General features: G+C 50.9%; 1 protein-coding gene across 4 annotated transcripts in view; it reads right to left on the bottom strand.

Annotated features, from left to right (window-relative positions):
* LOC115203613 (sodium/potassium/calcium exchanger 1) overlaps positions 1 to 16,104 on the bottom strand; it is a 44,860-nt gene that overhangs the window by 4,114 nt on the left and 24,642 nt on the right. For 2 of the 4 annotated variants that reach the window (XM_029768443.1, XM_029768440.1), the window contains 4 exons: positions 15,385 to 15,438; positions 3,067 to 3,158; positions 1,087 to 1,359; positions 859 to 948 (listed from right to left, as the gene is read on the bottom strand). In XM_029768443.1, coding sequence (XP_029624303.1) covers positions 859 to 948; positions 1,087 to 1,359; positions 3,067 to 3,158; positions 15,385 to 15,438 — 509 coding nt within the window. The remainder of the gene's footprint in view (positions 1 to 858; positions 949 to 1,086; positions 1,360 to 3,066; positions 3,159 to 15,384; positions 15,439 to 16,104) is intronic. The other 2 variants (XM_029768441.1, XM_029768444.1) reach the window with 1 other exon arrangement.

The raw sequence follows: 16,104 nt of genomic DNA, 5'->3' as shown, positions 1-16,104 counted from the left end.
TCGGGTCTGTCTGTTACCTCGGGTCTGTCTGTTACCTCGGGTCTGTCTGTTACCTCGGGTCTGTCTGTTACCTCGGGTCTGTCTGTTTACCTCGGGTGTGTCTGTTACCTCGGGTGTGTCTGTTACCTCGGGTGTGTCTGTTACCCTCGGGTGTGGTTCTGTTACCTTCGGGTTGTGGTCTGTTTACCCTCGGGTCTGTCTGTTACCTCGGGTCTGTCTGTTACCCTCGGGTGTGTCTGTTACCTCGGGTCTGTCTTGTTACCACCTCGGGTCTGTCTGTTACCTCGGGGTGTGTCTGTTACCTCGGGTGTGTCTGTTGTTACCTCGGGTCTGTCTGTTACCACGTCGGGTCTGTTCTGTTACCTCGTGTCTGTCTGTTACCCTCTCCGGGTGGTGTCTGTTACCCTCGGGTGTGGTCTGTTACCTCGGGTCTGTCTGTTACCATCGGGTCCTGTCTGTTACCTCGGGTGTGTCTGTTACCCTCGGGTCTGTCTGTTACCTCGGGTCTGTCTGTTACCTCGGGTCTGTCTGTTACCTCGGGTCTGTCTGTTACCTCGGGTGTGTCTGTTACCTCGGGTGTGTCTGTTACCTCGGGTCTGTCTGTTACCTCGGGTGTGTCTGTTACCTCGGGTCTGTCTGTTACCTCGGGTCTGTCTGTTACCTCGGGTGTGTCTGTTACCTCGGGTGTGTCTGTTACCTCGGGTCTGTCTGTTACCTCGGGTCTGTCTGTTACCTCGGGTCTGTCTGTTACCTCGGGTTATCGCTGATCTGATTAAATCCTGGTCTGAGTCAAAGAAGGACTAATAGTTTCTAAACAAGATGGCAGTCATGTGATCTAAAATCCAACCAGAGTGGTACCTGATGAGCCCACCAGACCATTAGATAGGAGAACACAGCGATCCACGTGATGGAACCAATAAACGTCATGGCAAAGTATTTTCTGGAAGCCTGAGGAAGAACTCACAGGAAGCTCATATCAACATACATTAGAAGATATTTTGTGTTCTACATTTTGGCCACTTTGCAGGACACAAACACAGTACAAAAATGAGGTGAATGTAACACAGAAATGAAGGTGATACGTACTGGGTTGCGTACGTCGGGCACAGTGAGCCACAGAGGGAACACTATCGGTAGGAGAAAAAGATACGTGGCCTGTTTACGCCTGGTGTCTGGCCATTCTAACGACAGAGGTTCCTCATTCTCTTCACCCTCTTCCTCTTCTTCATCTTTATTTTCCTCATCATCCTCTTCGTCTTCATCATCCTCATCTTCCTCATCCTCGCTCTCTTCTTCGCTCTCGTCCTCCTCACCACTGTCTGAGCCGTCAGACCCCCCTGCGCCTGCTGGCCCCTGGTCCTAGTGAAGAGAGAGGGTGAAGGGTCGTGGTGGGTAGAGTAGTGTTATGAATTAACTCTCTCCTATCTCTCCACCCTCTCTTCTCCTCTCTCCTCTCTCTCTCCTCTCTCTACCGTCTGAGTCTCTGACGAGCCTGGTTTCTCCCCTCTCTCCTCTCTCCACTCTCTCTTCTCCTCTCTCCCCTCTCTCCCCTCTCCCCCCTCTCTCCCCTCTCTCCCCTCTCCCCTCTCCTCTCTCCCCTCTCTCTACCGTCTGAGTCTCTGACGAGCCTGGTTTCTCCTCTGTCCCCTCTCCTCTCTCCCCTCTCTCCTCTCTCTCCTCTCTCTACCGTCTGAGTCTCTGACGGGCCTGGTTTCTCCTCTCTCCTCTCTCTCCTCTCTCTACCGTCTGAGTCTCTGATGAGCCTGGTTTCTCCTCTCTCCTCTCTCTCCTCTCTCTCCTCTCTCTACCGTCTGAGTCTCTGACGGGCCTGGTTTCTCCTCTCTCCTCTCTCTCTCTCTCCTCTCTCTACCGTCTGAGTCTCTGACGGGCCTGGTTTCTCCTCTCTCTCCTCTCTCTCCTCTCTCTCTCCCCTCTCTCCTCTCTCTAGCGTCTGAGTCTCTGACGGGCCTGGTTTCTCCTCTCTCTCCTCTCTCTCCCCTCTCTACCGTCTGAGTCTCTGACGGGCCTGGTTTCTACTCTCTCTCCTCTCTCTACCGTCTGAGTCTCTGACGGGCCTGGTTTCTCCTCTCTCCCCTCTCTCTCCCCTCTCTCTCGTCTGAGTCTCTGACGGGCCTGGTTTCTCCTCTCTCCTCTCTCACTCTCTCCTCTCTCTACCGTCTGAGTCTCTGACGGGCCTGGTTTCTCCTCTCTCCCCTCTCTCTCCTCTCTCCCCTCTCTCCTCTCCTCTCTCTACCGGGCCTGGTTTCTCCTCTATCTACCGTCTGAGTCTCTGACGGGCCTGGTTTCTCCTCTCTCCTCTCTCTCTCCTCTCTCCCCTCTCTCTCCCCTCTCTCCTCTCTCTCCTCTCTCTCCTCTCCCCTCTCTCTACCGTCTGAGTCTCTGACGGGCCTGGTTTCTCCTCTCTCCCCTCTCTCTCTCCTCTCTCTCCTCTCTCTACCGTCTGAGTCTCTGACGGCCTGGTTTCTCCTCTCTCTTCTCTCTCCTCTCTCCCCTCCTCTCTCTCCTCTCTCTCCTCTCCCCTCTCTCTCCTCTCTCTACCGTCTGAGTCTCTGACGGGTCTGGTTTCTTCTCTCTCCCCTCTCTCTCCCCTCTCTCCTCTCTCTCCTCTCCCCTCTCTCTACCGTCTGAGTCTCTGACGGGTCTGGTTTCTCCTCTCTCTCCTCTCTCTCCCCTCTCCCCTCTCTCTTCTCTCTACCGTCTCTGACAGGCCTGGTTTCTCCTCTCTCCTCTCTCTCTCCTCTCTCCCCTCTCTCTCCCCTCTCTCCTCTCTCTCCTCTCTCTCCTCTCCCCTCTCTCTACCGTCTGAGTCTCTGACGGCCTGGTTTCTCCTCTCTCCCCCCTCTCCTCTCTCTCCTCTCCCCTCTCTCTCCTCTCTCTACCGTCTGAGTCACTGACGGGCCTGGTTTCTCCTCTCTCTCCTCTCTCCTCTCTCCCCTCTCCCCTCTCTCTCCTCTCTCTCCTCTCTCTACCGTCTGAGCCTCTGACGGGCCTGGTTTCTCCTCTCTCTCCTCTCTCTCCTCTCTCCCCTCTCCCTCCTCTCTCTACCGTCTGAGTCTCTGACGGGCCTGGTTTCTCCTCTTCTTTAGGTGTGGTCTGGGAGGTCGAGGGTTCGGCCTGCTCAGTCTTCTCAGGTCCAGCTGAAAACAGACAGACACAAGACACAACCAATAAGCAACATGTCAGATGTTTACCTTTACATGTGAGTCATTTAGCAGACTCTCTTATCCAGAGTCACTACAGTAGTGAGTCATTTAGCAGACTCTCTTATCCAGAGTCACTACAGTAGTGAGTCATTTAGCAGATTCTCTTATCCAGAGCCACTTACAGTAGTGAGTCATTTAGCAGACTCTCTTTTCCAGGAGTCACTACAGTAGTGAGTCATTTAGCAGATTCTCTTATCCAGAGCCACTTACAGTAGTGAGTCATTTAGCAGACTCTCTTATCCGGAGTCACTACAGTAGTGACTGCATACGTTTTCATTTGTACTGGTCCCCCGTGGGAATTGAACCCACAACCCTGGCATTGGAAGTGCCATGCTCTACCAACTGAGCCACATGGTACATATGTTCAAGGTATATATATATATATATTTATTTTACCAGGAAGTTGACTGAGAACACATTCTCATTTACAGCAACGACCTGGGGAATAGTTACAGGGGAGAGGAGGGGGATAAATGAGCCAATTGTAAGTTGGGGATGATTAGGTGACCATGATGGTATGAGGGCCAGATTGGGTATTTAGCCAGGGGGGTTGTCCCTAGGGGGAGCAGCAGGTAAGGTAGGTGACTGTGTGACTACTAGGGGGGTGTGACTCCTAGTGGGGTGTGTTGATGTGACTCCAAGTGGGGTGTGACTCCTAGTGCGGTGTGTTGATGTGACTCCTAGTGGGGTGTGTTGATGTGACTCCTAGTGTGGTGTGTTGATGTGACTCCTAGTGGGGTGTGTTGATGTGACTCCTAGTGGGGTGTGTTGATGTGACTCCTAGTGGGGTGTGTTGGTGTGACTCCTAGTGTGGTGTGACTCTTAGTGGGGTGTGTTGATGTGACTCCTAGTGGGGTGTGACTCCTAGTGGGGTGTGTTGATGTGACTCCTAGTGGGGTGTGTTGATGTGACTCCTAGTGGGGTGTGACTCCTAGTGGGGTGTGTTGATGTGACTCATAGTGGGGTGTGTTGGTGTGACTCCTAGTGAGCTGTGTTGGTGTGACTCCTAGTGGGGTGTGTTGATGTGACTCCTAGTGGGGTGTGTGGATGTGACTCCTAGTGGGGTGAGTTGGTGTGACTCCTAGTGGGGTGTGTTGATGTGACTCCTAGTGGGGTGTGTTGGTGTGACTCATAGTGGGGTGTGTTGATGTGACTCATAGTGGGGTGTGTTGGTGTGACTCCTAGTGAGCTGTGTTGGTGTGACTCCTAGTGGGGTGTGTTGATGTGACTCCTAGTGAGGTGTGTGGATGTGACTCCTAGTGGGGTGAGTTGGTGTGACTCCTAGTGGGGTGTGTTGATGTGACTCATAGTGGGGTGTGTTGATGTGACTCAAAGTGGGGTGTGTTGATGTGACTCATAGTGGGGTGTGACTCCTAGTGGGGTGTGTTGATGTGACTCCTAGTGTGGTGTGTTGATGTGACTCCTAGTGCGGTGTGTTGATGTGACTCCTAGTGGGGTGTGTTGATGTGACTCCTAGTGGGCTGTGACTCCCAGTGGGGTGTGACTCCTAGTGGGGTTTGTTGATGTGACTCCTAGTGGGGTGTGTTGATGTGACTCCTAGTGGGGTGTGTTGATATGACTCCTAGTGGGGTGTGACTCCTAGTGGGGTGTGTTGATGTGACTCCTAGTGGGGTGTGTTGATGTGACTCCTGGTGGTGTGTGTTGATGTGACTCATAGTGGGGTGTGTTGATGTGACTCCTAGTGGGGTGTGTTGATGTGACTCCTAGTGGGGTGTGTTGATGTGACTCCTAGTGGGGTGTGACTCCTAGTGTGGTGTGTTGATGTGACTCCTAGTGGGGTGTGTTGATGTGACTCCTAGTGGGGTGTGACTCCTAGTGTGGTGTGTTGATGTGACTCCTAGTGGGGTGTGTTGATGTGACTCCTAGAGGGGTGTGTTGATATGACTCCTAGTGGGGTGTGACTCCTAGTGTGGTGTGTTGATGTGACTCCTAGTGGGGTGTTTTGATGTGACTCCTAGTGTGGTGTGTTGATGTGACTCCTAGTGGGGTGTGTTGATGTGACTCCTAGTGGGGTGTGTTGATGTGACTCCTAGTGGGGTGTGTTGGTGTGACTCCTAGTGGGGTGTGTTGATGTGACTCCTATTGGGGTGTGTTGATGTGACTCCTAGTGGGGTGTGTTGGTGTGACTCTTAGTTGGGTGTGACTCCTAGTGTGGTGTGTTGATGTGACTCCTGGTGGTGTGTGTTGATGTGACTCCTAGTGTGGTGTGTTGGTGTGACTCCTACTGTGGTGTGTGTTGATGTGACTCATAGTGGGGTGTGTTGATGTGATTCCTAGTGGGGTGTGTTGATGTGACTCCTAGTGGGGTGTGTTGATGTGACTCCTAGTGGGCTGTGACTCCCAGTGGGGTGTGACTCCTAGTGGGGTTTGTTGATGTGACTCCTAGTGGGGTGTGTTGATGTGACTCCTAGTGGGGTGTGTTGATATGACTCCTAGTGGGGTGTGACTCCTAGTGGGGTGTGTTGATGTGACTCCTAGTGGGGTGTGTTGATGTGACTCCTGGTGGTGTGTGTTGATGTGACTCATAGTGGGGTGTGTTGATGTGACTCCTAGTGTGGTGTGTTGATGTGACTCCTAGTGGGGTGTGTTGATGTGACTCCTAGTGGGGTGTGACTCCTACTGTGGTGTGTTGATGTGACTCCTAGTGGGGTGTGTTGATGTGACTCCTAGTGGGGTGTGACTCCTAGTGTGGTGTGTTGATGTGACTCCTAGTGGGGTGTGTTGATGTGACTCCTAGTGGGGTGTGTTGATATGACTCCTAGTGGGGTGTGTTGATGTGACTCCTAGTGGGGTGTGTTGATGTGACTCCTAGTGTGGTGTGTTGATGTGACTCCTAGTGTGGTGTGTTGGTGTGACTCCTGGTGGTGTGTGTTGGTGTGACTCATAGTGGGGTGTGTTGGTGTGACTCATAGTGGGGTGTGTTGATGTGACTCCCAGTGGGGTGTGTTGATGTGACTCCTAGTGGGGTGTGTTGATGTGACTCCTAGTGGGGTGTGTTGGTGTGACTCCCGGTGGTGTGTGTTGATGTGACTCATAGTGGGGTGTGTTGATGTGACTCCTAGTGTGGTGTGTTGATGTGACTCATAGTGGGGTGTGTTGATGTGACTCCTAGTGGGGTGTGTTGATGTGACTCCTAGTGGGGTGTGTTGATGTGACTCCTAGTGTGGTGTGTTGATGTGACTCCTAGTGTGGTGTGTTGGTGTGACTCCTGGTGGTGTGTGTTGATGTGACTCATAGTGGGGTGTGTTGATGTGACTCCTAGTGGGGTGTGTTGGTGTGACCCCTAGTGTGGTGTGTTGATGTGACTCCTAGTGTGGTGTGTTGGTGTGACTCCTGGTGGTGTGTGTTGATGTGACTCATAGTGGGGTGTGTTGATGTGACTCCTAGTGGGGTGTGTTGGTGTGACTCCTAGTGTGGTGTGTTGATGTGACTCCTATTGGGGTGTGTTGATGTGACTCCTAGTGGGGTGTGTTGGTGTGACTCTTAGTTGGGTGTGACTCCTAGTGTGGTGTGTTGATGTGACTCCTGGTGGTGTGTGTTGATGTGACTCCAAGTGTGGTGTGTTGGTGTGACTCTTAGTGTGGTGTGTTGATGTGACTCCTAGTGTGGTGTGTTGATGTGACTCCTAGTGTGGTGTGTTGGTGTGACTCCTAGTGTGGTGTGTTGGTCTGACTTTTAGTTGGGTGTGACTCCGAGTGTGGTGTGTTGATTTGACTCCTAGTGTGGTGTGTTGATGTGACTCCTAGTGTGGTGTGTTGGTGTGACTCCTGGTGGGGTGTGTTGATGTGACTCCTAGTGGGGTGTGTTGGTGTGACTCTTAGTTGGGTGTGACTCCTAGTGTGGTGTGTTGATGTGACTCCTAGTGTGGTGTGTTGATGTGACTCCTAGTGTGGTGTGTTGATGTGACTCCTAGTGGGGTGTGTTGATATGACTCCTAGTGGGGTGTGTTGATGTGACTCCTAGTGGGGTGTGTTGATGTGACTCCTAGTGTGGTGTGTTGATGTGACTCCTAGTGTGGTGTGTTGGTGTGACTCCTGGTGGTGTGTGTTGGTGTGACTCATAGTGGGGTGTGTTGGTGTGACTCATAGTGGGGTGTGTTGATGTGACTCCCAGTGGGGTGTGTTGATGTGACTCCTAGTGGGGTGTGTTGATGTGACTCCTAGTGGGGTGTGTTGGTGTGACTCCCGGTGGTGTGTGTTGATGTGACTCATAGTGGGGTGTGTTGATGTGACTCCTAGTGTGGTGTGTTGATGTGACTCCTAGTGGGGTGTGTTGATGTGACTCCTAGTGGGGTGTGTTGATGTGACTCCTAGTGGGGTGTGTTGATGTGACTCCTAGTGTGGTGTGTTGATGTGACTCCTAGTGTGGTGTGTTGGTGTGACTCCTGGTGGTGTGTGTTGATGTGACTCATAGTGGGGTGTGTTGATGTGACTCCTAGTGGGGTGTGTTGGTGTGACCCCTAGTGTGGTGTGTTGATGTGACTCCTAGTGTGGTGTGTTGGTGTGACTCCTGGTGGTGTGTGTTGATGTGACTCATAGTGGGGTGTGTTGATGTGACTCCTAGTGGGGTGTGTTGGTGTGACTCCTAGTGTGGTGTGTTGATGTGACTCCTATTGGGGTGTGTTGATGTGACTCCTAGTGGGGTGTGTTGGTGTGACTCTTAGTTGGGTGTGACTCCTAGTGTGGTGTGTTGATGTGACTCCTGGTGGTGTGTGTTGATGTGACTCCAAGTGTGGTGTGTTGGTGTGACTCTTAGTGTGGTGTGTTGATGTGACTCCTAGTGTGGTGTGTTGATGTGACTCCTAGTGTGGTGTGTTGGTGTGACTCCTAGTGTGGTGTGTTGGTCTGACTTTTAGTTGGGTGTGACTCCGAGTGTGGTGTGTTGATTTGACTCCTAGTGTGGTGTGTTGATGTGACTCCTAGTGTGGTGTGTTGGTGTGACTCCTGGTGGGGTGTGTTGATGTGACTCCTAGTGGGGTGTGTTGGTGTGACTCTTAGTTGGGTGTGACTCCTAGTGTGGTGTGTTGATGTGACTCCTAGTGTGGTGTGTTGATGTGACTCCTAGTGTGGTGTGTTGGTGTGACTCCTGGTGGTGTGTGTTGATGTGACTCCTAGTGTGGTGTGTTGATGTGACTCTTAGTGTGGTGTGTTGATGTGACTGCTAGTGTGGTGTGTTGATGTGACTCCTAGTTTGGTGTGTTGGTGTGACTCCTTGTGGGGTGTGTTGATGTGACTCCTAGTGTGGTGTGTTGATGTGACTCTTAGTGTGGTGTGTTGGTGTGACTCCTAGTGTGGTGTGTTGGTGTGACTCCTAGTGGGGTGTGTTGGTGTGACTCCTAGTGGGGTGTGTTGGTGTGACTCCTAGTGGGGTGTGTTGGTGTGACTCTTAGTTGGGTGTGACTCCTAGTGGGGGGTGTTGGTGTGACTCCTGGTGGTGTGTGTTGATGTGACTCCTAGTGTGGTGTGTTGGTGTGACTCCTAGTGGGGTGTGTTGGTGTGACTCTTAGTTGGGTGTGACTCCTAGTGTGGTGTGTTGTGTTGTTAGTCTGTAATAACTGGAAAGTCGGTACATTGATACAGACACGTGTGTTGTTCATGTGTGCATGTTTCTCTGTTGTTGTGGTCGGTCCACCATCTCTGGATTGAGTTGTGCTTGTTGGAGCAGAGGTAGTGGTGGGGTTGATTTGGGTTTGTACCCTGTAATCATTGGGCCTCTCTCTCTCTGCGTGCGTGCGTGCGTGTGTGTGTGTGTGGTCTAATTAGGTCCTTAAAGTGGTCCAGGCCATTACAGTCTCTCAGGGTTATGACGACCACACACTGGAGCGGCCTTAACCCAGACCCAATCAACACTGATATTAACATGCAGATGTGGCCCTGCACGGCCTTAACCCAGACCCAATCAACACTGATATTAACATGCAGATGGGGCCCTGCACGGCCTTAACCCAGACCCAATCAACACTGATATTAACATGCAGATGGGGCCCTGCACGGCCTTAACCCAGAGGAAGGGGTAATCGTCTTTTTGATTCATGGTTCGTTAATCTTTAGTTACATAGTTTTTGGCATATGACATAGGCCTACAATATAATAATAATCATCATAATAATAATAATAATAGCCAGCAGCATACCACCCTGTCAACACCCAGGGCAACATTTGATGACAAAGTATTCCAAGTCGGGGGATTAGAAGCTCGCAAGTTCCTGTACGTTTCCTCCGTCGCACCATGTGTTGTTGATCATAAAGCAGAGCCCACCACCTTTGTTCTTGCCAGAGAGAGCCGGCTTCCTATCCACTCAGAAAACGGTAAAACCTGCCGGTTGTATGTAATCCATCAGGATGTCAGAGGAAAGTCTCAGAAAAACAGAGTATGTTGCAGGATCTGATGTCCCTCTGGCAGGAGATCCTCGCCCTGAGTTCGCCAAGTTTGTTCATTAATTACTGAACACTGGCGAGTAGAATGCTCGTTAAGGGAGGATGGGTTGGCCGGCGTCTTAATCTCAGTAAAACCCTGCCACGTCTGCCTCTCCGTCAGTGTCTTCGCTTCCAACTCCTAGTGGGGTGTGTTGGTGTGACTCCTAGTGGGGTGTGACTCCCTACCAGGGGAAATAAACACCCCACTAGGAGTCACACCACACTAGGAGTCACACCCCACTAGGAGTCACACCAACACACCCCACTAGGAGTCAAACCCCACTAGGAGTCACACCAACACACCCCACTAGGAGTCACACGCCACTAGGAGTCACAACAACACACCCCACTAGAAGTCACATCACACACCCCAATAGAAGTCACATCAACACACCACACTAGGAGTCACATCAACACACCACACTAGGGGTCACATCAACACACCCCACTAGGAGTCACATCAACACATCCCAATAGAAGTCACATCAACACACCCCACTAGGAGTCAAATCAACACACCACACTAGGAGTCACATCAACACACCACACTAGGAGTCACACCCAACTAAGAGTCACACCAACACACCCCACTAGGAGTCACACCAACACACCACACTAGGAGTCACATCAACACACACCACCAGGAGTCACATCAACACACCCCACTAGGAGTCACATCAACACACCACACTAGGAGTCACATCAACACACCCCACTAGAAGTCACACCCCACTAGGAGTCACATCAACACACCCCACTAGGAGTCACACCACAATAGGAGACACACCCCACTATGAGTCACATCAACACACCCCACTATGAGTCACATCAACACACCCCACTAGGAGTCACATCAACACACCCCACTAGGAGTCACATCAACACAGCCCACTAGGAGTCACACCAACACACCCCAGTAGGAGTCACATCAACACACCCCAGTAGGAGTCACATCAACACACCCCAGTAGGAGTCACATCAACACACCCCACTAGGAGTCACACTCCATTAAGAGTCACATCAACACACCCCAGTAGGAGTCACACCAACACACCCCAGTAAGAGTCACATCAACACACCCCACTAGGAGACACATCAACACACCCCACTAGGAGTCATATCAACACACCCCACTAGGAGTCACATCAACACACCCCACTAGGAGTCACACCAACACACCCCACTATAAGTCACATCAACACAGCCCACTAGGAGTCACACCAACACACCCCAGTAGGAGTCACATCAACACACCCCAGTAGGAGTCAAATCAACGCACCCCACTAGGAGTCACACTCCATTAAGAGTCACATCAACACACCCCAGTAGGAGTCACACCAACACACCCCAGTAAGAGTCACATCAACACACCCCACTAGGAGACACATCAACACACCCCACTATGAGTCATATCAACACACCCCACTAGGAGTCACATCAACACACCCCACTAGGAGTTACATCAACACACCACACTAGGAGTCACACCAACACACCCCACTAGGAGTCATACCAACACACCCCAGTAGGAGTCACATCAACACACCCCACTAGGAGTCACACCACACTAGGAGTCACATCAACACACCCCACTAGGAGTCACATCAACACACCACACTAGGAGTCACATCCCACTCGTAGTCACACCAACACACCGCAGTAGGAGTCACATCATCACACAACACTAGGAGTCACACCACACTAGGAGTCACACTACACTAGGAGTCACATCAACACACCCCACTAGGAGTCACATCAACACACAACACTAGGAGTCACACCACACTAGGAGTCACATCAACACACAACAGTAGGAGTCACACCCCACTAAGAGTCACACCCCACTAAGAGTCACACCCCACTAGGAGTCACATCAACCCACCCCACTAGGATTCACATCAATACATCCCACTAGGAGTCACATCAACACACCCCACTAGGAGTCACACCCCACTAGGAGTCACATCAATGCATCCCACTAGGAGTCACACCCCACTAGGAGTCACATCAACACACCCCACTAGGAGTCACACCAACACACCACACCAAGAGTCACACCACACTAGGAGTCACATCAGCACACCACACTAGGAGTCACATAAACACACCCCACTAGGAGTCACACCAACACACCACACTAGGAGTCACACCCCACTAGGAGTCACATCAACACACCACACTAGGAGTCACACCCCACTAGGAATCACACCAACACACCCAACTAGGAGTCACACTCCACTAAGAGTCACACCAACACACCCCACTAGGAGTCACACCCCACTAGGAGTCACACCAACACACCCCACTAGGAGTCACACCCCACTAGGAGTCACACCAACACACCCCACTAGGAGTCACATCAACACACCCCACTAGGAGTCACACCCCACTAGGAGTCACACCAACACACCCCACTAGGAGTCACACCAACACACCCCATACAGTGAAGAAGGAGGACAGGACTGACAGCCATTGTTTTGTTACTGGATGTCACCTATAGGTCTGTTTCCATAGAAACTTACAACACCGTCACACAACATAAATAGTAGGTCTGGATCTCAACTATAGTTCTGGATCTCACCTATAGGCCTGGATCTCACCTATAGTTCTGGATCTCACCTCCAGACCTGGATCTCACCTATAGACCTGGATCTCACCTATAGTTCTGGATCTCACCTCCAGACCTGGATCTCACCTATAGACCTGGATCTCACCTATAGTTCTGGATCTCACCTATAGTTCTGGATCTCACCTCTGGACCTGGATCTCACCTATAGTTCTGGATCTCACCTATAGTTCTGGATCTCACCTCTGGGCCTGGATCTCACCTCTGGGCCTGGATCTCACCTCTGGGCCTGGATCTCACCTCTGGGCCTGGATCTCACCTATAGACCTGGACCTCACCTATAGTTCTGGATCTCACCTATAGTTCTGGATCTCACCTCTGGGCCTGGATCTCACCTATAGTTCTGGATCTCACCTATAGACCTGGATCTCACCTATAGACCTGGATCTCACCTATAGGCCTGGATCTCACCTATAGGCCTGGATCTCACCTACAGGCCTGGATCTCACCTATAGGCCTGGATCTCACCTATAGGCCTGGATCTCACCTACAAGCCTGGATCTCACCTATAGGCCTGGATCTCACCTACAGGCCTGGATCTCACCTATAGACCTGGATCTCACCTATAGACCTGGATCTCACCTATAGGCCTGGATCTCACCTACAGGCCTGGATCTCACCTATCGGCCTGGATCTCACTTATAGGCCTGGATCTCACCTACAGGCCTGGATCTAACCTATAGGCCAGGATCTCACCTATAGGTCTGGATCTCAGCTATAGGCCTGGATCTCACCTATAGGTCTGGATCTCACCTACAGGCCTGGATCTCACCTATAGGCCTGGATCTCACCTATAGGCCTGGATCTCACCTACAGGTCTGGATCTCACCTATAGACCTGGATCTCACCTACAGGCCTGGATCTCACCTATAGGCCTGGATCTCACCTATAGGCCTGGATCTCACCTACAGGTCTGGATCTCACCTATAGACCTGGATCTCACCTACAGGTCTGGATCTCACCTATAGACCTGGATCTCACCTACAGGCCTGGATCTCACCTATAGGCCTGGATCTCACCTACAGGCCTGGATCTCACCTATAGGCCTGGATCTCACCTACAGGCCTGGATCTAACCTATAGGCCTGGATCTCACCTATAGGTCTGGATCTCACCTATAGGCCTGGATCTCACCTATATGTCTGGATCTCAGCTATAGGCCTGGATCTCACCTACAGGTCTGGATCTCACCTACAGGCCTGGATCTCACCTATAGGCCTGGATCTCACCTACAGGCCTGGATCTCACCTATAGGCCTGGATCTCACCTATAGGCCTGGATCTCACCTACAGGCCTGGATCTCACCTATAGGCCTGGATCTCACCTATAGGTCTGGATCTCACCTACAGGCCTGGATCTCACCTATAGGTCTGGATCTCACCTACAGGCCTGGATCTCACCTATAGGCCTGGATCTCACCTATAGGCCTGGATCTCACCTACAGGTCTGGATCTCACCTATAGACCTGGATCTCACCTACAGGCCTGGATCTCACCTATAGGCCTGGATCTCACCTATAGGCCTGGATCTCACCTACAGGTCTGGATCTCACCTATAGACCTGGATCTCACCTACAGGTCTGGATCTCACCTACAGGCCTGGATCTCACCTATAGGCCTGGATCTCACCTATAGGCCTGGATCTCACCTACAGGCCTGGATCTCACCTATAGGCCTGGATCTCACCTACAGGCCTGGATCTCACCTATAGGCCTGGATCTCACCTATAGGTCTGGATCTCACCTATAGGCCTGGATCTCACCTATATGTCTGGATCTCAGCTATAGGCCTGGATCTCACCTACAGGTCTGGATCTCACCTACAGGCCTGGATCTCACCTATAGGCCTGGATCTCACCTATAGGCCTGGATCTCAGCTATAGGCCTGGATCTCACCTACAGGCCTGGATCTCACCTACAGGCCTGGATCTCACCTACAGGCCTGGATCTCACCTACAGGTCTGGATCTCACCTATAGACCTGCAGTGTGTCCTACCGTCTACCTTCCCTCTGGCTGCTGGGTTAACTCTATTCCTCAGTGCAGTGTGTCCTACCGTCTACCTTCCCTCTGGCTGCTGGGTTAACTCTATTCCTCAGTGCAGTGTGTCCTACCGTCTACCTTCCCTCTGGCTGCTGGGTTAACTCTATTCCTCAGTGCAGTGTGTCCTACCGTCTACCTTCCCTCTGGCTGCTGGGTTAACTCTATTCCTCAGTGCAGTGTGTCCTACCGTCTACCTTCCCTCTGGCTGCTGGGTTAACTCTATTCCTCAGTGCAGTGTGTCCTACCGTCTACCTTCCCTCTGGCTGCTGGGTTAACTCTATTCCTCAGTGCAGTGTGTCCTACCGTCTACCTTCCCTCTGGCTGCTGGGTTAACTCTATTCCTCAGTGCAGTGTGTCCTACCGTCTACCTTCCCTCTGGCTGCTGGGTTAACTCTATTCCTCAGTGCAGTGTGTCCTACCGTCTACCTTCCCTCTGGCTGCTGGGTTAACTCTATTCCTCAGTGCAGTGTGAGACATTGAGGAATACCACGTACAGCTGGTTTTGAGCTGTTTAAAATGTCTGGGACTGTTTGTCATCAACAACAGGTCATGTTTTCAGGCCTCGAAGAGCAACAATGACCAAGATATAGTGCAAACACCATCAAAACTAGTTTTACAAGCTACAAGGATAAATGTGAGATACGTAACTTCATGTAGAGTAGCACGGAAACATCCATGTATAACAGTTAGACACACATCACTGCTGTGTAGCCTACAGACAGCAGTACAGCTCTAACACAAAGCCTCACAGACAACACCAAGACAAAGACACCACACTAAAATGCAATGAGAACCCATAACGAACGTAACGAGAACATACAAAACATAACGACAACATCCACCAAACGCAACGTGTAAACAAAACGTTACAAGAACATTCACGGAACAAAAAAATGATAACATCCACCAAACGCAACGTGTAAACAGAATGTTACGAGAACATTCACAGAACAAAAAGTATAACATCCACCAAAGGCAACGTTTATACAAAACGTTAGGAGAACGTTCACAGACGCTAACCAAATCAAGCACTAAATATATGGATAACGTTGGCCTTACCTTTCCCCTGCACCGACACCTCAGTCCTGACCTCCCCATTAAAGGTTGTTGTTTCTAATTGGCAGAGATACGTCAGGTAAAATGACCAGTTACCACAGATACACAACATATCCACCCACTGCCTCATGTAGAGTAATGTATGAGGAAATATGAGCAGAGCCATAGACACAACCGAAGTTACTGTATCACACAAACAAAACACAACCACGTCCTCATAGTATTGACTGAAAATGAGCTGAGCAGGCATGAATACTAGCATCCTCTTCTAGGGAAGAGTGAGATACAGTTGAGATGAAAACGTCTGTTTTGGAGTGACAGATGGTAGACTGAAGATGAAGAGATACTCAGTAACTCTCGGTAGGACAATGGAAGATGGAGTGACAGATGGTAGACTGAAGATGAAGAGATACTCAGTAACTCTCGGTAGGACAATGGAAGTTGGAGTGACAGATGGTAGACTGAAGATGAAGAGATACTCAGTAACTCTCGGTAGGACAATGGAAGATGGAGTGATAGATAGTAGACTGAAGATGAAGAGATACTCAGTAACTCTCGGTAGGACAATGGAAGATGGAGTGATAGATAGTAGACTGAAGATGAAGAGATACTCAGTAACTCTCGGTAGGACAATGGAAGTTGGAGTGATAGATAGTAGACTGAAGATGAAGAGATACTCAGTAACTCTCGGTAGGACAATGGAAGATGGAGTGATAGATAGTA

Source organism: Salmo trutta, chromosome 12 (genome assembly GCF_901001165.1).
Source record: "Salmo trutta chromosome 12, fSalTru1.1, whole genome shotgun sequence".
Lineage (NCBI taxonomy): Eukaryota > Metazoa > Chordata > Actinopteri > Salmoniformes > Salmonidae > Salmo > Salmo trutta.
This window is presented reverse-complemented; position numbering and strand designations above follow the sequence as displayed.